At 43.5% G+C, this 19874-nt stretch overlaps 2 protein-coding genes across 4 annotated transcripts; both read left to right on the plus strand.

Moving 5' to 3' along the window:
* The first annotated feature begins 549 nt into the window (after window positions 1-549).
* vps4b (vacuolar protein sorting 4 homolog B) lies at window positions 550-10916 on the plus strand. 2 transcript variants are annotated; one of them, XM_027142446.2, is made up of 13 exons: window positions 550-700; window positions 1363-1474; window positions 1984-2084; window positions 4024-4135; window positions 4227-4374; window positions 4476-4534; window positions 4931-5050; window positions 5174-5330; window positions 7653-7801; window positions 8162-8243; window positions 8687-8906; window positions 8993-9133; window positions 9407-10916. In XM_027142446.2, the coding sequence occupies exons 1-13, from the start codon at window positions 680-682 to the stop codon at window positions 9506-9508; spliced, it is 1524 nt and encodes a 507-aa protein (XP_026998247.1). In that variant the 5' UTR covers window positions 550-679; the 3' UTR covers window positions 9509-10916. The 2 variants fall into 2 exon arrangements, with proteins under 2 accessions (XP_026998247.1, XP_026998248.1); XM_027142447.2 differs by lacking the exons at window positions 550-700; window positions 1363-1474; window positions 1984-2084 and adding an exon at window positions 2783-3196.
* A 940-nt stretch (window positions 10917-11856) lies between these two features.
* kdsr (3-ketodihydrosphingosine reductase) lies at window positions 11857-19089 on the plus strand. 2 transcript variants are annotated; one of them, XM_027142458.2, is made up of 10 exons: window positions 11859-12450; window positions 13390-13479; window positions 13996-14052; window positions 14807-14872; window positions 14960-15055; window positions 15415-15606; window positions 15918-16001; window positions 16176-16259; window positions 16511-16612; window positions 16703-19089. In XM_027142458.2, exons 1-10 carry the CDS (start codon window positions 12253-12255, stop codon window positions 16820-16822), a joined length of 1089 nt encoding a protein of 362 aa, XP_026998259.2. In that variant the 5' UTR covers window positions 11859-12252; the 3' UTR covers window positions 16823-19089. The 2 variants fall into 2 exon arrangements, with proteins under 2 accessions (XP_047667996.1, XP_026998259.2); XM_047812040.1 differs by lacking the exon at window positions 16511-16612 and having other exon boundaries at window positions 11857-12450.
* Window positions 19090-19874: the final 785 nt, after the last annotated feature.

The following is a 19874-nucleotide window of genomic DNA, read 5'->3' on the forward strand; positions in this document are numbered from 1 at the left end:
AAATATCGTTTGTTCACGGCATCACAAACAAACCGTAACTTTAATGACCCTCAAAAACAGGCACGTGAGTGTGGAACAAACCGCTCAGTGATTGGCTGTTGTTATGAACGCTGACCTGTGATTGGACGATATCTTATTCACGAATTGTTCGTTATTCATTATTTTCTTCGCATTTGTCTATTTAATTAGCCGTTTGCGTGTTTTCCCGCTTAACTAAAATGGCGTACACACTTGCAAAACTTTACTTTTGTTCGATTCCTTCCTTTATTTTGCTTTTGTTAGTGGATTGTTTATTAGTATTAAATAACGAAGCTCGCGCTGATTTCCACACGTTTATTAACTGACACCTATAAGAAAGATGGTCCTCACTGCTAAGTCTGTGTATTACAGTATAGAGACACAAACACGTACACTAATGTAGGTGTGTGGAAGTGTGACGTGGCCTGAATAATGACGTCATAACTGGAATCAAAGAGCCAGCCGAAAACTGCGCCACCGGTTTGGGCGGATATTTCTGAACTTTGTTACTCAATAGGTGTGTGTGTGTGTTTGTGTTTGACTTCCTCATTGTTTTCGAGTCTGCTGGGTGTTACACGTCGGACTGTACACAAGCGCACGAGCTCATACGGCTCCTGTTTCACCATGCCTTCAGAGCGTCGCTCGTGATCACTGCGTGTAAATGGAGCGCACTAACTTACAGGTAGGTGCGAAGCTTCCAACGCGTCAACAGACTTCCAGACCGTCACACTCGTGCGATTTGAGTGCTGTAATTTCACGTGTTAATATAATAACAGTCTAAAATATCGAACGGTGCTGTATGATGTCTCCTCTACATCCACATGCGCACTGAAATCTGTCAAGGAAACAAGTGTTTGTTTGTTTTTACTAATAAAGTGCACTAATATTGTATTACACAGACTGCAGGGTTCTAATCTTCTGTTTTTGGAGAAAGGAGATCATATTATGTGGTGTTCCTTCAAGGCTTTGGTGTTTCAGACTTCTCCTCATGAATGCATGGAGATGTTAATGATAACGATGCCACATCACTGAGGAGAAATAGTGCACTTTAGAACTTAGGTTATAGATGTAATGTTATCATGGTCTCAGGGTTTCAGAAGATCTGGAGTCCATTCCAGGGAATGTTCTGCATGAAGTGGGATGTTCAGCCTGGATGGGACACCAGGACTTCACACACACACATTTCCACAACTGTCACCTTGTCACTGGATACCAACATTGAAAGCATCACGTGCTGCATCCTGGTCCATGCTGTACATCTCCTCTCTCTCTCTCTCTCTCTCTCTCTCTCTCTCTCTCTCTCTCTCTCACTCTCACTCTCTCTCTCTCACTCTCATGTCCCAGAAAGCCATAGCGATGGCCAACAAAGCCTCACAGGAGGACGAGGCTGGGAATTACGAGGAGGCCATCAAGTCCTACCAGCATGCTGTGAAGTATTTTGTCCACATCCTAAAGCGTACGTGAATCACACTCGTATTCTCTGCCAGAAAAGATTCCAACCTTCTCAAGAGCTTCTTCTTTTCCTACTTATGCTCCTCTGTTCTTCTCATCCTCCTCCTTCATCTCTATCTTCCCCTTCTCCTCACACTCGGGGATATTAATGGGAAATCCAGTTGGATCTTGGTTAATTAGCATAAAAGAGGTGTAGTTGAGTGATGATGAGGAGGTGAGGCTGAAGGTGTTATTTGTAAATCGGAAAAGCAGTCAGTCGACGTAATCTGGTCATTTCACTAGATTACAGTCAGCAAAATAGTATCACATGCTGGGGTGTATTGTGTAGGGGAAAACCCTACTAATTACAAGCTGTGTGTTCTCACGTGTATCACGTCTAGATGCAGGCAAACGAGTGAGCTAACATCTCCGCATGTGATGCTGTCGTGATGAGAATTCGCACTGATTTCAGATTATTATGTATACATTTGATTACAGTTGTTTAATGTGGTGTGTGTGTGTGTGTGCACTCAGGTGAGTCTCAGGGGAAAAATGGAAACCAGCAGATCCGAGAGAAGTGTTCTCAGTACCTGGACCGGGCCGAGAAGCTACAAGAATATCTGGATAAGAAACAGGTTCTTTAATCTCCTGGCAGAGGCAGCAAAAACTCCACATCTTGGTCTTATTCCCTACTTTAAGATTACAGTCCAACACTCACTCACTCACTCACTCACTCACACACACACACACACACACACACACACACACACACACACACACACACACACTCACTCACTCTCACCTCACACACAAACACACTCTCACCTCACACACACACACACATATATATAATGATTACTGGTTGCCAGATATCTTCATTATAATCCCCAGATTAGTGAATATGTGAGTTTGAGAGCTTCCTTGCAGAGTTCTGGCTGGAAATGTTACAATAAGTTTTGCACATGGCGAGTGTTAAGGGGCGTAACGAGGAACAATCGGTACAGTGACGTTTAAATCCGGCTTCATCGTCATGAAAGTGTTCTTCATTTGTGAGTTAAGCTCATACTTTAACAGCGTGTAATGAGACAGTTGTCTTCTATATTTGACGTAGAGATTAGAGCACAGCGAACAATCTGTTCCCTTGTTTATTATCATCTCACACTGATGACTAACCTTGTGTGTGCGATCAGCCAATCAGTGCTCAGCTTTAGGTGTGATTGGTCACACCCTAACATTCCTATAACTCTTTAGGAAGGATGATGCAGAGATGTGTGTTCTGTGATGTGTGTCTCTCTCTCACACACACACACACGCACATATCCACTCACACACACAGTTTCACACACGTACACTCACACACACAGTGAGACAGATTTATGTATTTTTATACTTGATCATTTATTGTTTTGTTATGAATCTTTGATCCAGTTTGAGGCGCAGCACCGCAAGGTGCGTCCCGAGGGGGCGGGGCGTAGTCAGTGACGTCACAGCTTCTCTCACACGTGACTGTCGTAGGCGGAAGTGACATTCGACATTTTTAACGCGGAAGTTTTCTCCTCCATTATCCAGCAGGATTTAAATAACAACGCAGAAACCGTCAAGTTCTCGCTTCCTGACAGCGATCACTTCTATGTTTCGGAAAACATTGTAGTACTTTTTTTTTTATTATCATCAGCAGAAACACGCCGTCTTTTAGTAAAAACGCGCTATTTTCTCAGCCCTTATGGCTGCTAACAACAACTTACAGGTAAGTTAGCTGATAAACATCTTGTTCTGCTGAATACGTTCGGATTTTACTCGTTAATAACCGTAACGAGAGATTGGGCGAGGTTTTGTTGTTTGTCTTCACTCAAGTTCGCTGCTGAACCATAACAAAGTCTGAGTTTGTGTCCGAGTCCCAAACCCGGTGTTGTCTGACAGTGTAGTGCACTAGGTGTGGAGTGGAAGCTGAGTGTAGTAGGGGCCCTAGGTAGGGCGTAGGGAGGCGTTTGGGACACAGCCATGACGGAACGTCATCATTCGGTGGCCTAGAATTAGCAGATTTAGCTTAGCTTGTAGCTTAGCTTTGTTTGTTTTTAGTTACTGTTCGTTGTTAGGAAACGCTCGTCAACCGGATTCTGTCTTTTTTCATTGTAAAAAATAAAATAAGTTGTTATAAAATGTCTGGTTTGTTTGGAAACTGTAAGTCTTTAAGTTATTGTGGTATTTAAACAGAATTTAGCGAGCTAGCATTAGCTAACTAGCAGTGATCACCGGGGTCCAAGCACTGTGTATAAAAGATGAATTTAACCCTTTGTGTCCACATTGTGACTGTAACGTCCACCATAAAAAAAACATAAAAAACCTCACACATCACAGAACACACATCCACCACTTAAACCTAGTCCTGTGGTAAAAACAAATGATTCTATCATGTGGAGATGTTTATAACTCACACACACACTAAAAACAAATGATTCCATCATGTGGAGATGTTTATAACTCAATGAATCCAGATTCTGTCAGACTGCTGATCGAACCTGAACCTGTCACTTACTTGTCTTTTAACACGTCAGTTGTTTGGTTTGTTTGCAGAAAGCCATAGATTTGGCCAGTAAGGCGGCGCAGGAGGACAAGGCGAAGAATTACGAGGAGGCATTGAGACTGTACCAGCACGCAGTTCAGTACTTCCTACACGTCATCAAATGTAGGTCTGATCTTACAGGAGAATTGATTCGTCTTATAGGTGTGTAAAGCGTTAGAGTTGTAACTCACCGCCTGTGTGTGTGTGTGTTTAGATGAAGCTCAGGGGGACAAAGCCAAACAGAGCATCAGAGCCAAATGTGCAGAGTACCTGGATCGGGCAGAGAAGCTGAAGGAGTACCTGAAAAAGAAAGAGACAACTCCGGCTAAACCCGTCAAGGAGTCACAGTCAGATGAAAAAGGGTGTGTGTGTGTGGCATGTTCACGTATCGGTCAGATTTCACACGGTTAATGCGCTCACAAGGCTCTTCTTCATTTATTTGTTTTTTGTTTTTTTCCTACAGAAACGACAGCGATGAGGGAGAAAATCCAGAGAAGAAAAAATTCCAGAACCAACTCTCAGGTTTGCTGTTTACGCACCGCTCCTCTTCCTTTCTGTCCTCCTCTACCTCCTCAGCTGACATGGGATAATGACATGGGTGGATTATGTCATATAGAGTCATTAGACAGAGAGACTCCGAATAGGACGGATGGACACGAGGGCAAGGTGGGGATGGGTGGAAGGATGTATGAATCAGTGTATTGGTTGATGGAGGATGAACAGATTCACTGACTTGTATATTGAGGCTAGATCAGTAAACTGAAAGATGGACATAATAGGTGAATGGATAGATGATAGCAACAAGAAGACGAACAGACAGATACATGGATGAGTAGCTGAAAGAACAGACAGACATGTAGCAGGAAGGATGAATGGTGAATTCAGTACATGAATGGTGTGTGTGCGTGTGTTTTTTAGGTGCTATAGTCATGGAGAAACCGAATATCAAGTGGAACGATGTCGCTGGACTGGAAGGTGCGAAAGAGGCCCTGAAGGAAGCCGTCATTCTGCCCATTAAATTCCCGCATCTCTTCACAGGTCAGTGTTTTCTCATCTCTAATTACCTGCAGCACCACAGGAAGCTGCCTGTCTGTGTTATCAGCTGATTTGCATATTAGCGTGTAGCGTGACGCCACTAAAGGATGTTCTCCCTGTTCTCAGGTAAGCGCACTCCGTGGAGAGGGATCCTACTGTTCGGTCCTCCTGGAACAGGAAAGTCCTACCTGGCCAAGGCCGTAGCCACAGAGGCCAACAACTCCACCTTCTTCTCCATCTCCTCCTCAGACCTGGTGTCCAAGTGGCTGGGGGAAAGTGAGAAGTGAGTTCTTCAACAGCTGGGCTGGGAAAGTGTAAAGACTTGATGAAATAAAACATAATTTTTTATAGTTTAAATGTGATGAGGCACTGAGGCCACGCCTCCTTTACTGAGACTGACCAGCACTGAGGCCACGCCTCCTTTACTGAGACTGACCAGCACTGAGGCCACGCCTCCTTTACTGAGACTGACCAGCACTGAGGCCATGCCTCATTTACATTTACATTTACAGCATTTGGCAGATGCCCTTATCCAGAGCGACGTACATGAGTGCTTAAATCTCTAACATTGAATACATTAATGCTGGTTCACTAGGTTACATACTTAAGATAACATGAGTTTAAAACATTTGTTCAAAGTTACAATGAAAAAAGTGTCAGGTTTTTTTTTTTTTTTTTTTATAAATGCAAAAGATAAGGAAAGAAGTGCTAGTTGAAGTGTTTCCTGAATAAGTAGGTCTTCAACCGCCGCTTGAAAACAGCCAGTGACTCAGCTGTCCGGACCTCTAGGTGAAGATCATTCCACCACCTTGGTGCCAGAACAGAGAAGAGTCTTGTAGTATACTTGCCTCTTACCCTGAGAGATGGTGGAACCAGTCGAGCAGTGCTGGTAGATCGGAGGGTGCGGGGTGCAGTGCGAGGAATGATGAGGGCTTTGAGGTAAGAGGGAGCTGGTCCATTTTTGGCTTTGTAGGCCAGCATCAGTGTTTTGAATCGGATGCGTGCAGCTACCGGAAGCCAGTGGAGAGATCGCAGCAGCGGGGTGGTATGTGAGAACTTAGGCAGGTTGAAAACAAGCCGGGCAGCTGCATTTTGGATCATTTGCAGAGGACGGATTGCGTACATAGGTAGACCTGCCAGCAGTGCGTTGCAGTAATCCAGTCTAGAAATGACAAGAGACTGAACAAGTACCTGAGCAGTCTGTGTGGACAAAAATGGCCGAATTCTTCTAATGTTGTAGAGAAGAAACCGACATGAGCGAGTCACATTAGCAACATGAGAGGAAAAGGACAGTTGATTGTCCATGGTTACCCCAAGGTTGCGAGCTGTGGCTGAAGGGGAGATCAGATCGTTGTGCAAGGATATAGCAAGATCATGACCTGGGGATGAATCACCTGGGATGAACAGCAGTTCTGTTTTGCTAGGATTGCGTTTTAAATGATGAGCAGTCATCCATGATGAAATTTCTGCCAGACATGCTGAGATCTGGTCAGAAGCTGTGGCATCTGAGGGTGGGAAAGAGAAGATAAGTTGTGTATCATCAGCATAGCAGTGGTAAGAGAACCCATGTGATGAAATAACTTCCCCAAGAGAGTGAGTATACAGGGAGAAAAGAAGAGGACCAAGTACTGAGCCCTGTGGGACACCAGTGGAGAGTCTACGTGGAGCAGATGTCACTCCCCTCCATGTTACCTGATATGAGCGTCCTTCCAGGTAGAAGGCAAACCATTCCCAAGCTGATCCGCAAATCCCAAGACTCTTGAGGGTGGATAAAAGAGTCTTGTGTTTGACCGTATCAAACGCTGCTGAAAGGTCAAGGAGGATAAGGACGGATGACAGTTTGGCTGATCTAGCAGTATGTAGCTTCTCAGAGACATCCAAAAGGGCTGTTTCTGTGGAGTGAGCTGCTTTAAAGCCAGACTGTTTGGGATCTTGGAGGTTGTTCTGTGAGAGATAGACAGACAGTTGATTATAGACAATGCGTTCGAGAATTTTTGAAAGAAATGAGAGAAGTGATACCGGTCTGTAGTTACTGATGTCTGATGAATCCAGAGCAGGTTTCTTTAGTATGGGAATAACCCTTGCTCTCTTGAAAGTAGTTGGTACCTGACCAGATGCTATGGATCTATTGACGATAGTGGAAATGAACAGCCTCCTTTACTGAGACTGACCAGCACTGAGGCCACGCCTCCTTTACTGAGACTGACCAGCACTGAGGCCACGCCTCCTTTACTGAGACTGACCAGCACTGAGGCCACGCCTCCTTTACTGAGACTGACCAGCACTGAGGCCACGCCTCCTTTACTGAGACTGACCAGCACTGAGGCCATGCCTCCTAAGACTAACTTATTTACGCTAACTATAAATAAATGGTTAAAACTTCACCTGAACATAAACATTAAAAGTGACAGGTAAGGAAGTGAAACTGTACACTTCACTAATCATCACCCATCAATAAACACTGTTGTCAAGGGAATCTGAAACCACTGCGCTGCAGGTTCTATGTAAGTTCTATAAATAAACACCTCTGCCTCTTTTTTATCTAGTGTGCGTGTTGATATTGTGTTTGTCAAAGTAAACTTCCCCCTGATTCCTGTTCCTTCAGGCTAGTGAAGAATCTGTTCGAACTGGCCAGAGAACACAGTCCGTCCATCATCTTCATCGACGAGGTCGACTCTCTGTGCGGATCCAGGAGCGAGAACGAGAGCGAGGCGGCTCGCAGGATCAAGACCGAGTTCCTGGTGCAGATGCAGGGTGAGGAACCAGAAACCAGAAACGAAAGCAGACGGTTTCATATAGTGTGGAGGATTAAAGTGTCTGTGTCATCATAGTCATTTCATTTAGATTCCAGTTGCTATTAATGTGTATTATTAGCTAGACATCCCATAATAATCAGAATCTCACAAAGGTCATAAAGGTCACAGTTGTTGTTTAGGCCACGTTTGTCTTTACTCTGGGGGTCTGATGCAGTTCTTGCAACCAATCAGAAACAAATCTCTATCCCCACCCTTTATTCTGTCTTTTATTCTGGAACCTTTTGGTACCACTGAAATGATAAAGAAGTGTAAAGTCTCTCTCTTTTTTTTTTTTCTTTTATGTTCTTGATGATGTCAGGTGTTGGGAACGACAACAAGGGAATCCTGGTGCTCGGCGCAACCAACATCCCATGGACACTCGACTCTGCCATCAGGAGACGGTGAGCAAATCCATTCTGAGTTCTGTTCATCACACGCTGCTTTATCCGATACGACCTCTGACCTTAATCAGCTGGGCGTCGCCCTAAAACGTCGTCTGAGAAATTATCAACACGTGAATTAACAATGACTGGGGCAGTAAGAAATGCTTACACATGAATGGTGTGTGCTGTTTTCAGCTTCCACAGAACAGGTTTTTCACCTCCGTGTGACTCACCGAAGGCAGAAACTCAGGCGGTTATTGTTTACATCCACGATTGTGATGATAAACACGTTACCTGTGACATGCTTTGAAATCAGAGAATGCCATCTGACCTGGAGGGTTTTTTTATCGCTAACAATGCAGTGCACTGAGCTTTGTGTGAGGAGCTGACATGTGACCTAATGGGGAGGGTCCTTATATCTCTGTGTGTGTGTGTGTGTGTGTGTGTGTGTGTGTGTGTAGATTCGAGAAGCGTATCTACATCCCCCTGCCAGAGGAACACGCCCGCTCCTTCATGTTTAAGCTGCACCTGGGCACCACGCCCAACAGTCTGACCGAAGCCGACTTCGTCACGCTGGGCAAGAAGACGGAAGGCTACTCGGGTGCTGACGTCAGCATCATCGTGCGTGATGCTCTCATGCAGCCGGTTAGGAAAGTGCAGTCCGCTACACACTTTAAAAAGGTACGTGTGCGTGCGCGTGCGTGCGTGTGATTATACCATAGAACTACTGAATTCATGACTAACTTTCTCCTCCGTGTGTTTTAAAGGTACGAGGACCGTCCAGAGACAACCCCAACTTGATCCTGGATGACCTTCTGACCCCGTGCTCTCCTGGAGATCCTCAGGCCGTCGAGATGACGTGGATGGAGGTTCCTAGTGAGAAACTCCTGGAGCCTGTGGTTAGCATGGTAAGCTGCTCCAGAATCTTCATCTCGCACAGCTGTTTCCGTCGCTCGTTAAGCCGAGTCCAAACTGACCCTAGATCAGTATTAATAAACTAATTAGAATGATCCTAGATCAGCGATTCCTGCACTTTTGTTCTCATTCGTTCATGAACACCTGACTTGTTTGTATGTTTAAAACTGACCAGTGTTAATATAACTCTGATCCCAGATCAGAGTTTATGTTCTTGCCTTGTTTCGTTTCTATTGTGACAAACCCTGTGTCGCGTGTGTTCGCAGCCGGACATGTTGCGATCGCTGGCCAACACGAAACCCACGGTGAACGAGCAGGATCTGGAGAAGCTGAAGAAATTCACCGAGGATTTCGGCCAGGAGGGTTGAGAGAGGAGCCCGAAGCAGCAAAGTCCAGGATTTGTAAAGTCTTCTCCTCGTCTTCTCTTCCCTCTTTTTCCTTTCTGTTTCTCCTGGACTTCCTGTTGGACTGGCGAGTGGAAGGACAGATCAGTTTAAAGGCCAGTCTTGAGCCTACACGGGACCCGATTTACGTTTATACCATTGGGTTTTAGTTATTCTGGGGTTTTAAAAGCATTCAGTTTCTTTGGATTCACTACGTCACCGCTGGATTAAAAAAAACGAAAAAGAAAGTAAAACGTAAAGATTTTTGTCAGATATGGAGCACTAATTTGCTGATGTTCAGAAATATCCCATCATGATAATGTACAAACTTTACACTGTGGTATTTTCACCTGGCTGCTCGCTTGCACACACACAGGACACTATCTAGACAGCGTAAAGGCAGAAAGAATGTTGTACATGCCGAATATCACAGTTTATCACATTCCTGAGTATCAGCACATGCCTCAGTCTGAGGAGTGAGCAGTGATGATGAGCCTTATCATTGGATCGTGTCGGTTTGTGGGCTGTTTTCCAATTCACACGTGATGAAGCTTTAAATCTGGCTGTAGAGCTCCCCTTTATTCAACTGTACAAGAGTCATGCGATTATAGAAATCTGTCTTTAAATATTCCGCTGCTAACGAGATGCTTCTGAAACACAGGACCAATGATTTTAACTTTTCCTCCGCAGTTCAATCTGTGATTTAACGCGCCCGAGTCGACTTCCCCTCACAACACAGCAGTCTGTAGCTACACCGTGTCCATCGTTTCCACAGTGATTTTTACAAGTCACGTCTATCAGACTCGAGTGGAACGCACGGTTGGTTTCCATAGCGATTTGTCCAGTCTACCACAAGCAAGAAGGATGAAGTCTTGTGTACTACATGGACTAGCTCACTGTCTTGATCGCTACCCGTTTTGGCCAGCTAGTACTCTCAGAACGCTAGAACGTTCGAGTCATCGATAACGTAAACACTTTTAGCTAGCTGCTTCATCCACCATCCTATCCTGAGAGGACGAGGGCGCACAAACCACAGGATGGATAAAGGCTCTGATGGGTGTAGACCTTACCAAGGTCACACGATGGCGATAACAGCATAAGTCCTGTACATGTTTTCTGTTCTATTACAGAGTAGGGAATCTTTCAGTAGTATGTATTAGAAATATATTGGAAATTACATTTCTTTCCAGACAAACATGTTCTTTTTGGTCGATGGTTACTGAGACATCTTAGTGACTCGCTTTTAGTGTCACGCATCAGTTTTTTTTGGACCGTGTTGCTGCGGCAAACTTGTGCCTTCGATACAATTCTTTTACTTTACATTAAAAAAAAAAACCCATACCAAATTTTTTTTGTGTATCTCAGAAAAGTCAATAAACATTTATGCACGAGACAGATTTGCATATTTCTCTTTGTTCTCCTTGCCTGTCTGACTGTACACAGATGCACTTGTGTCTACTCACGGTGTCGGGGTTCTATATAGCGAGCTTTAATTCTTATCCTTCATAACCCCCTTTTTTTGTTGTTGTTATTGTTTAAATGTGACCGTTTAGAAAGTTTTTGTTTCTGAACCTATGATTTTGTTGTCGCTCATGTATTTCTTTTATCCTACACATGTAAATAAAAGATGAGATTGAAAAGTAAGAGAGCGGAAAACACTCCTGTACTAAGAAATCGGGATCGGTGTGGATCGACGGAAGGAGTCTCCAGTCCTGGTGCTTTCTGACAGTCTTCAGGACAAGTTTACAAATATATATAAATAATAGATGATAAAAAGTCATTATTTTCAGTCAAATAAAACACATTAACACAAGTTACTTCATCATTTATTATTTATTCCTGATGTAAATTGTGTTTAGAGCTCTAACTAGCAGCCCTGAAGCTAATGAGGTTAACCAGCAGTGGAAGTCTTTTGTCACGCAAAATCTTTAATATTAATTTTAAATCTAGTGGTTTGTGTGATTTGGGGGACAAGGTTTTAATTACTTGTTAGCTACATTAGCATTAGCACAAAACAAATGAGCATATTTTGTGTATTAGGGGAATTGTGGTGTTTTTTTATTTGTTCAGTTATTTGTTCAGTTATTTTTGACAGACAATTATGTTTTTATTATTATTATTTATTTCAAGATTTCCTTTCTTTTTATTATTTATATTTGTTCCTACGATTTGCTCATATTATGAATTAGCTTTATGGCTACGGAAGAGATTTGTCTCTCAGAAAAGGAGGCAAAAGTCGACCGCCATGTTGAATTCTGGAACTTGTAGTCCTTTATACTGGATTTGATACTCTGGTCGCGCGTTCATAAACTACAAATCCCAGAATGCCGCTGACTGCGAGGCGGCTCGTGGACGGCGCTTGTGTTTTGGTTTGTCAGTGAACACTTAGCTTTGCTATCTTACCTGGGAACAATTAAAGCTCGAAACGCACGTACAACGTAGTGCATTTTTATATCTTTACGATTTTTAACATTGCGGCTTGATACAAACATGTGAAAAAAGGATGTAAAAGTGAATCGCCGTGTCTGTGGAATTGATGAGAAACGTATTTGTCGATTCTATAGCAGAAAGTATTAGCGTGTTGCTAGCGCGGCTGTGTCCCAAATAACGTCGCTACCCAAGTCAAGTGCACTAGGTAGTCTGTAAGCCGCCGTTTATTGTGCTTACACGTTAAGTGCACATATAAAGGGAGTTAGCAGGGATTTGGATTTCGGCCTGAAGGCTCGCTCATGCCCTTCGAAGACGCTTTTTGGAGCTCAGTGATCCTGGACTGGCTTTTCTCTCACTCCAGCTTGTCTTTTCTTCCCTTCATGATGATGATGATTTTAATATTTGCTGCCTTCATGGTCGCCTTTGTCCTGTTTCTCTACATGATCTCGCCTTTAATAAGCCCCAAACCGCTCAAACTCAGCGGGGCCCATGTTGTGGTGAGTGTTCTACTTATCAAATGAAAAAATCTCTTAACAATCTCTGCAAGATTTCACTTCTGTGTCCTTTTTAGAATGTAACACTTAAATAAACAGCGTTAAAGTCCACTGAAACGGCATGAGAACAAATCTACGTTTACCTTAGTGTTATTTCTGTTTATTTATATAGTATAGTGTTATTTCTGTTTATTTATATAGTATAGTGTTATTTATGTCTGTATTGTATAGTATTGTGTTATTTCTGTTTATTTATATAGTATTGTGTTATTTCTGTTTATTTATATAGTATAGTGTTATTTCTATCTGTACTTTTGAGAGTCCCAAACAGCTGGAACCAAATTCCTTGTGTGTGTCAACATCAACACATCTGGCCAATAAACCTGATTCTGATTTATCTTACATGGGGAAAACTATGAATATTCATCAGTATGCAAATGACGCACGTACGGAAACGCAAAGAACCACCAACGTTAGATAGCTAGCTACGTGATGGTAAATTAGCTTCATTTATTTGTTAAGAAACGAAAGTAGTCGAAACTGTATCAGTGTTGTGTTACCATAGCAACACTATTGTTTTCTGGGACGGAGAGCTCGTGTTAATTTATTCATTCGGTACGGTCGTTTTTAAAAGGCTGCTGAAATCAGATCGATCTCCATGGTGATGCTCTCAATCCTGATTTGCATATGAGACGTGATTGGTGCAAAGTTGTGAATCTTAAATTTTCATTTTCTTCAATTATTTAATTGTTTATTTTTATTTATTTATATGTATACAAGAAAAAAAGTAGAAATCTTGTTTATTCCTTTACGATGAAAAGAAATGATAATGTCAACATACAATTCTGAAGAAGTTCAAAAGTTTGTGCCCCCCACTGGGAGCTCTATGTAGGCCATATCAGTGATTGTATATGTATTTATTGTACAATGTGTGTTGTGCAGGTGACTGGAGGCAGCAGTGGGATTGGGAAGTGCATAGCCATGGAGTGCTACAAACAAGGAGCCTTCATCACACTGGTGGCGCGTGATGAGGTGAGCTTATAGCCACCGAGTTTATTGTGAACCACCGGACTGAATAATCACACACTCCAAGTGTTCAGTGGCTCAGACACACGACCTGAACACAGACCAGAAGAATCAATCTCATCCTCAGAACCTCACACAGGTTAATGAAGGGGCGTGGCCTAAAGTGTAGAGGCGGGGCTCTAGATCAGATGAGATTTTGAGCAGTGAAATAGGTTGATTAGTAAATTCAGGATTGGTGAGAAAAGGAAGGAGAAGAAAATGAAAGAAAAAGAAAAAGTTGTCAGAAGTGAAAACGGAAAAGAACGAAATGCGACAAATTGGGATGCTCAAAGGATATAAATGTAGAGAGAGAATGTGAGATGATACGAAAGAAAGAAAGGGAAGAATACTGTGACCTATAAAGGAAGTAAAAAGAGACGGTGAGAGGAGGACGGTGCTACCGAGATGTCTTAGCTGTGCTGACTGTGTGTGTGTGTGTGTGTGTGTGTGTGTGTGTGTGTGTGTGTGTGTGTGTGTGTGCAGGGTAAACTGGTGCAGGCGAAGAAGGAGGTGGAGAAGTGTGCAGTGAACGATAAACAGGTCAGTAACTCTAGCCCTGACAGAGAAGAGAAACCTGTGCAGTGAGACGCAGTGACTCGACCTGTCACTCAGTACTAATACACTCCTGTCCGAGAGATTTAGCCTTTAACCTTTAACTCGTAGTGATTAAAGCAGTGGAACGATGCTTTAGTGCAGTAGCGCAGTAGTGGCAGCAGAGGGGAGCGTTGAGCTGATGGAGCCCTCATAGTTCCAGCTCTCCCACAGTCTTCTACTGAATTACTGACACTTCAGTCAGATGTAACAGGAAGAGAAGGAAGTGTAAGAGAGGGAAAGAAAATGGTGGGGGGGAGAAAATGGTGGGTGGGGGGAGGGAAAGAAAATGGTGGGTGGGGGAGAGAGAAAAACTGATGAAAACGAATGCATGAAAGTAGAATGAGAGAGAGTCTTGCAGAGGGAAAGACAAAAAGATAGGAAAGCATGAATGAGATACAGGAAGCAGGTGAGATACAGTGAGAGAGGGAGTGAGAGAGAGAGAGAGAGAGAGAGAAGGAAAAGAGGGGAAATTGGAATTGAGAGTCAAAATGTAGGAAGGAAAGAAAGAGAGAAAGACAGACAGACATGGTAGAAAGAAAAATGGAAGTACAACAGAGGAGTGATCTGTCAAAGCAACATCCCGTAATATGTTTAAAAAAACCCATGAAGATTAAACCTGATGATGATGAAGATAATGATGACATTGTTCATGCTTCACCTGATGATCAGTTACACTTGTTTATTGTGTGCTGTGTGTAAGGTGGTGCTCTGCATCTCAGTGGACGTGTCCAAGGATTACAGCCAGGTGGAGAGTGTGCTCAAACAGGTGAGTGTGTGTGTGTGTGTGTGTGTGTGTGTGTGTGTGTGTGTGTGTGTGTGGGTGTAGGTAAAACTCTGTGTGTGTACACATCAGGCTCAGGAGAAGCTCGGGCCAGTGGACATGCTGGTGAACTGTGCAGGGACGTCTGTGTCTGGGAAGTTTGAGGAGCTTGAGGTCCAACACTTCCAGGTGAGTTTGGAGAGAATAAAGGATATCAGTAAACCCATAAGCCCCGCCCCTTAAAGCAGTGCTTCATGGGCCTCATTTGCATATTGTAACCTGACTGATTCTTGTACTTTATCATGCAGTAGTTAGACTCGTTGATTAATGAAAGACTACCAGCTTAAAGGAAGCCGTGTGTGAGTGTGTGTGTGAGTGTGAGTGTGTGTGTGAGTGTGAGTGTGTGAGTGAGTTAATGAGTGAGCTCTCTGCTGATCATTTGAGGGGTTAGTTTGTGTATTTATTAGATTTATAGTTGAGGCATACAGCTTTTCTCATGTGACTGTAACCTGTGTGTGTGTGTGTGTGTGTGTGTGTGTGTGTGTCAGAGTCTGATGGAGGTGAACTACCTAGGTAGTGTTTACGCCACACGGGCCGTCATCAGTAACATGAAGGAGCGGCGGATGGGTCGCGTGGTGTTCGTGTGTTCTCAGGCAGGACAGCTTGGATTGTTCGGATACACGGCGTACTCCGCATCTAAATTCGCCCTGCGCGGCCTCGCTGAAGCTCTGCAGATGGAGGTGTGTGAGAGTGTGTGAGAGTGTGTGAGAGTGTGTGAGAGTGTGTGTGTGAGTGTGTGTGTGTGAGAGTGTGTGTGTGTGTGTGTGTGAGAGAGAGAGTGTGAGTGTGTGTGTGCATGTGTGTGAGTGGAGCAGTCACAGTAACGTATCACCAGCAGGTGTGTTGTATAGAAGTTTAAAAGTGCCTGTATATGAGCGGTTTCTATGGAAACAGTAACGTGTTCGAGTGAGTGTCATCATAATCCTGCACTTCTGACCAATCAGAATCCAAAACCTGATCTGATGATGTCATCCTGTGTTCCCTGGTCCAGGTGAAGCCATATAACATCTACGTGACGGTGTCCTACCCCCCCGACACGGACACGCCGTCTTTAGCCGTAGAAAACAAGATGAAGGTGAGTTTGTCCTGTGTGAGACTGAGGGTTTGATCAGTGATCAAAGTGTGTGCAGGAATTAGCGACGGGGTGTGTGTAGAATCAAAGACCAAAATAAAAGACACACACACAGCCCTTTGGGCCCAGGCAGGTTTATTCTTCATCATCGTCACAGTTTTGTGTTCTCTGATGCAGCCTCTAGAGACAAAGTTGATCTCAGAGACATCTGGAGTGTATCAGCCGGAGCAGGTGGCTAAAGTCATTGTTAAAGATGCTGTGGTGAGTGTACACACACACACACACACACACACACACACAGTGCTCTAGTTTTAGTTTGAGTGTCATTCTTTAGATAGTATCTGGTCAGTACCGCTCTGACACTGGAGACTTGCTGTAACGAGCTGTTACTATGGAAACCGTAACGTTAGGGCATGATAGTAAACCAGCGCGGCTGTCTGAGCCGCTGTTATAGAAAACTAATCAACACCGTCTGCCCGCTCGACTACTGTTGTGTGTTTTCTGTGGTGCAGCAGGGGAACTTCAGCAGCTCAGTGGGTCCTGACGGCTACATGCTGTCTGCGCTCACCTGCGGCATGTCCCCTGTCACGTCCATCACAGAGGGGCTGCAGCAGGTAGATGTCGTCACTCACCTGTTCCTCACACACACGCACACATGATGTGCTCATTTACACCAGTTACAATGTGTGTGTGTGTGTGTTTAGATCGTGACCATGGGGCTGTTCCGCACCATCGCACTATTCTACCTGAGCAGCTTCGACAGCATTGTGCGCCGCTGTATGATCCAGAGGGAGCAGAACAAAGCTTCTGACAAGACGAAGTAACAGCCATCACTCCACCATCACTGCTCATCCTCAACACACACACACACACACACACACACGCGGGACGGGAAGGATGAGCTGCTTACCTGTCAAATGTGTCCTCATCTCCACGCTCCGCCGTGTGTGTGTGTGTTAGATCTTCCCACAACCCAGCTCATAACACACACGTCTCTATTTTGTCCTGGTCAGCAGGGGCGGAGTTTAAGCTACGTTTGCCCAGTTTGTAAGAGCTAACGGTTAATTTTCCAGCTATCGGACGTTTATTATCCAAATCTAGCTCAAATAAGCTAACTACAGTAGTTAGCAGGCTAACACCGCGTTCAGGTACTTGGCTAAGAGTTTTAGTAATTTAGCTAGATATTTAACCTCAGCTGCTTGAGAACTTGATGTATTGCATAAGTCTGCACTGAGCTAGCATTAGCTTTCCTGTGTTTACAGTCTGTTGTTACACAGTTTGCTAAAACCGCTAGCAAACTAGTTAGTGATTAGAACTCAGCCAAGCACTTTACCGTAAACAATCATCTGTTCAGTCCTTCACCAAGCTCTAGGCTTCTGTACTGCAAACAAATCTGTCAGTTATTATTATGTCTGTCATTAGGCTAACTTAAGTGCTAAGCGCTAATGTCAGGTCACATGATCAGTTTAGCTTTAGCTCCGCCCTCGTCGAACCCTGTAGTAATTTTATCTTATGATCCTTGTAAGTAGATTATCTTTGCGGGCGAAGATAAACTTTTGTTGTTCCTCCGTCTGACTCACTTTCCCCATCATTGTAGACTCTTTGTAAAGAAAAAGAAAACAACATTTCCTGAACTGCGTATGCCATTTTGCCTTACCATCGATTCTGTGTGCAGGTCCTGATTGACACTCGCTGGTTTGAGTATCAGTTTCTGTCCCTTAGCTAACAGGAAGCGCTAGCGTGATTAGCCCTGACCTGGAAGGGGAATAAAAACTAAAAAAAAAGGAAGAGGACAAGTTTATTGTGTTTTATCAGGAATCTCCTTAAATACAGGATGGCTCTGTGCGCTCAACCTGAGAGACTCCCTGTCTTTCGGTCTTTCTAACGTGCCCTTGTTCATTCACGGCTAGCAGGAAAACGCTCAATGTTGAACTGGCTTCCTCTGAGAATTTCTGTTAGGTTATGTTACCATGCTGACTTCTACAAAGCACGTTAACCAGCTAGCAGCGAACCACCATTATCATTGTTGACTTTTTCTTAAGTGTGTAGCGATTAGCAGGAACACGATTGACGTCATACCGACTTGTGCGTAACTAGCTAACCAGCTAGCATGCTAAATGACTGCCTTGCTAACTATTTAGCATGTTAAAAACACCTTAGGAACAAATTCACCCCTGAAGCACTTTCCTAGGAGACGGACACTTGGGTTTCTGCTACTGACTAGCGGAAATCTCTGAGGAACAGCTGCATTAAACTGCTTACTAGTCAGACAAACTGAGTTTCACAGAAGAGCTGAAACATTAAAGAAAACTTTCTAATAAGTGCAAGACGTCATCGTGATTCGGTGGCACAGTTTCGTGCTAACGTTATTAGGTACCGTTTAGCGATTCAGCTACGCAGGAGACATTTTAAAGCCTTAATGAACGATCACTTCGCCCAGATTTCGCATGTGTCACGGTCTCCTTGTGAGCGGCTGCGGTATTCCGTTTATTCACTGCGTTTCTGATTTTTTTTTTTTGCAATTTGATGCACCTTATGTATGAAAGTGAGGACGCATGAGTCGCAGCGATGATGTTCTCATTTGACTCCGGCTGGAGACTCGTTTAAAGTTAATCAGCGCTCGTTTGAAAAAGCTAACACAAGTTTTTCCGATAATCAGTTATTCAGCTCTTGCAGTTTTCCCATCGTACGCAGTTCTGACTACACACAAGCGTAAACACCGCCGCGAAGAAAGCCGCGCTGCTCGCGTCGGATTCCGTGCTCCATCAGCTCACGCCTACTTCCAAGCAACGATCCTTCTCTTCCATCTCGAAAGCTATGCAAACGAAGCACGTGTCCGTTTAAAACCGCCTCCACCTTCAAGCTAGACTTCGCTCTTTTCTGCTCGTTTGATGTTCGTTTGGATGTTCAGTTCACATCATTTCTCAGTCATTTAAGTAACGTGAAACCAGCTCGGACACATTCCACTCGTCTTTCCGTTTCTTTGACAAACCTGTAAAAGAAAATTAAGTATCACCTTGTGTGCCATTAAAAAAAAATTGTTGCATTGTGTTAATTTCTTACATTATCAAATAAAACCGTTTGAGAGTTAGTACCGTTGTTTGCTCCTGTTTATTTTGCTGCCTGTTACAAATCGCTGTGGTGTTAGAAAGAGCGCGTTAATATGATTATAAACACAGGTTAAATAAATCTGTTCCATTAGTGTAAAAATATTAATAAGACCCAGAGTCCACTAGGTGTCTCACATCACCTTCCATGCAATTAACTATTCATGAGCCTCCGCATTCACTGCATGTCTAATATTCAAATAAGGGGCAGAAAAGAAAAGGGTTCAAACTAAAATAAAACATATCTGAAGCATATTTTTTTCTGCCTCTTGGTTTCTCTCAACCTACTGAGTCATACACGAGATATTACAACGTCAGAAACTTTAACAAGAATGAAAGGGGGAAAAACATTATGCAAATGACCTCATTAATATGTTAATTTAAGCTATATGCATATGTATTCAACATGGCTTCCAGGATTCATATTTGAGTTTCAGGAACAATTAAGTGAAGAAAGAAGCTTTAAGTGACCAGTGGTAGTGGAAATGAATTATAACAACCAAAAACATCAACATTTACCTCAGATTTGTGAGATAAATACGAAATAATGGCTATTTTTCAGGACAATTACACTTTAATTACATTTAGCATCGCCGCTAGTAGTTAGCGTTCCTTTTGAGCTGCGATGCTAAAAGCTAACGTGTCATTAGGACAGAGCCCAAAGATGTCGGATTAGCAGTGGATGCTATTGATATTCCAAATGATATTCCAGTATTTACACACGACAGATGATTGCAAAGTAACTTAAACACTCACGCGCTACTTTACA

Source organism: Tachysurus fulvidraco, chromosome 1, assembly GCF_022655615.1.
Source record: "Tachysurus fulvidraco isolate hzauxx_2018 chromosome 1, HZAU_PFXX_2.0, whole genome shotgun sequence".
In the NCBI taxonomy this organism is placed as follows: domain Eukaryota; kingdom Metazoa; phylum Chordata; class Actinopteri; order Siluriformes; family Bagridae; genus Tachysurus; species Tachysurus fulvidraco.

Bases quoted from the DNA above. Each gene is read 5' to 3' on its own strand.
- vps4b (XM_027142446.2), top strand. From the start codon at position 680: ATGGAGCGCACTAACTTACAG. The intron at 4,375-4,475 runs GTGTGTGTGTGT...TTTTTCCTACAG, and splicing joins TCACAGTCAGATGAAAAAGG to AAACGACAGCGATGAGGGAG. The intron at 9,134-9,406 runs GTAAGCTGCTCC...GTGTGTTCGCAG, and splicing joins TGGAGCCTGTGGTTAGCATG to CCGGACATGTTGCGATCGCT.
- kdsr (XM_027142458.2), top strand. From the start codon at position 12,253: ATGCCCTTCGAAGACGCTTTTTGGAGCTCAGTGATCCTGGACTGGCTT. The intron at 15,056-15,414 runs GTGAGTTTGGAG...TGTGTGTGTCAG, and splicing joins TTGAGGTCCAACACTTCCAG to AGTCTGATGGAGGTGAACTA. The intron at 16,002-16,175 runs GTGAGTTTGTCC...TCTCTGATGCAG, and splicing joins CCGTAGAAAACAAGATGAAG to CCTCTAGAGACAAAGTTGAT.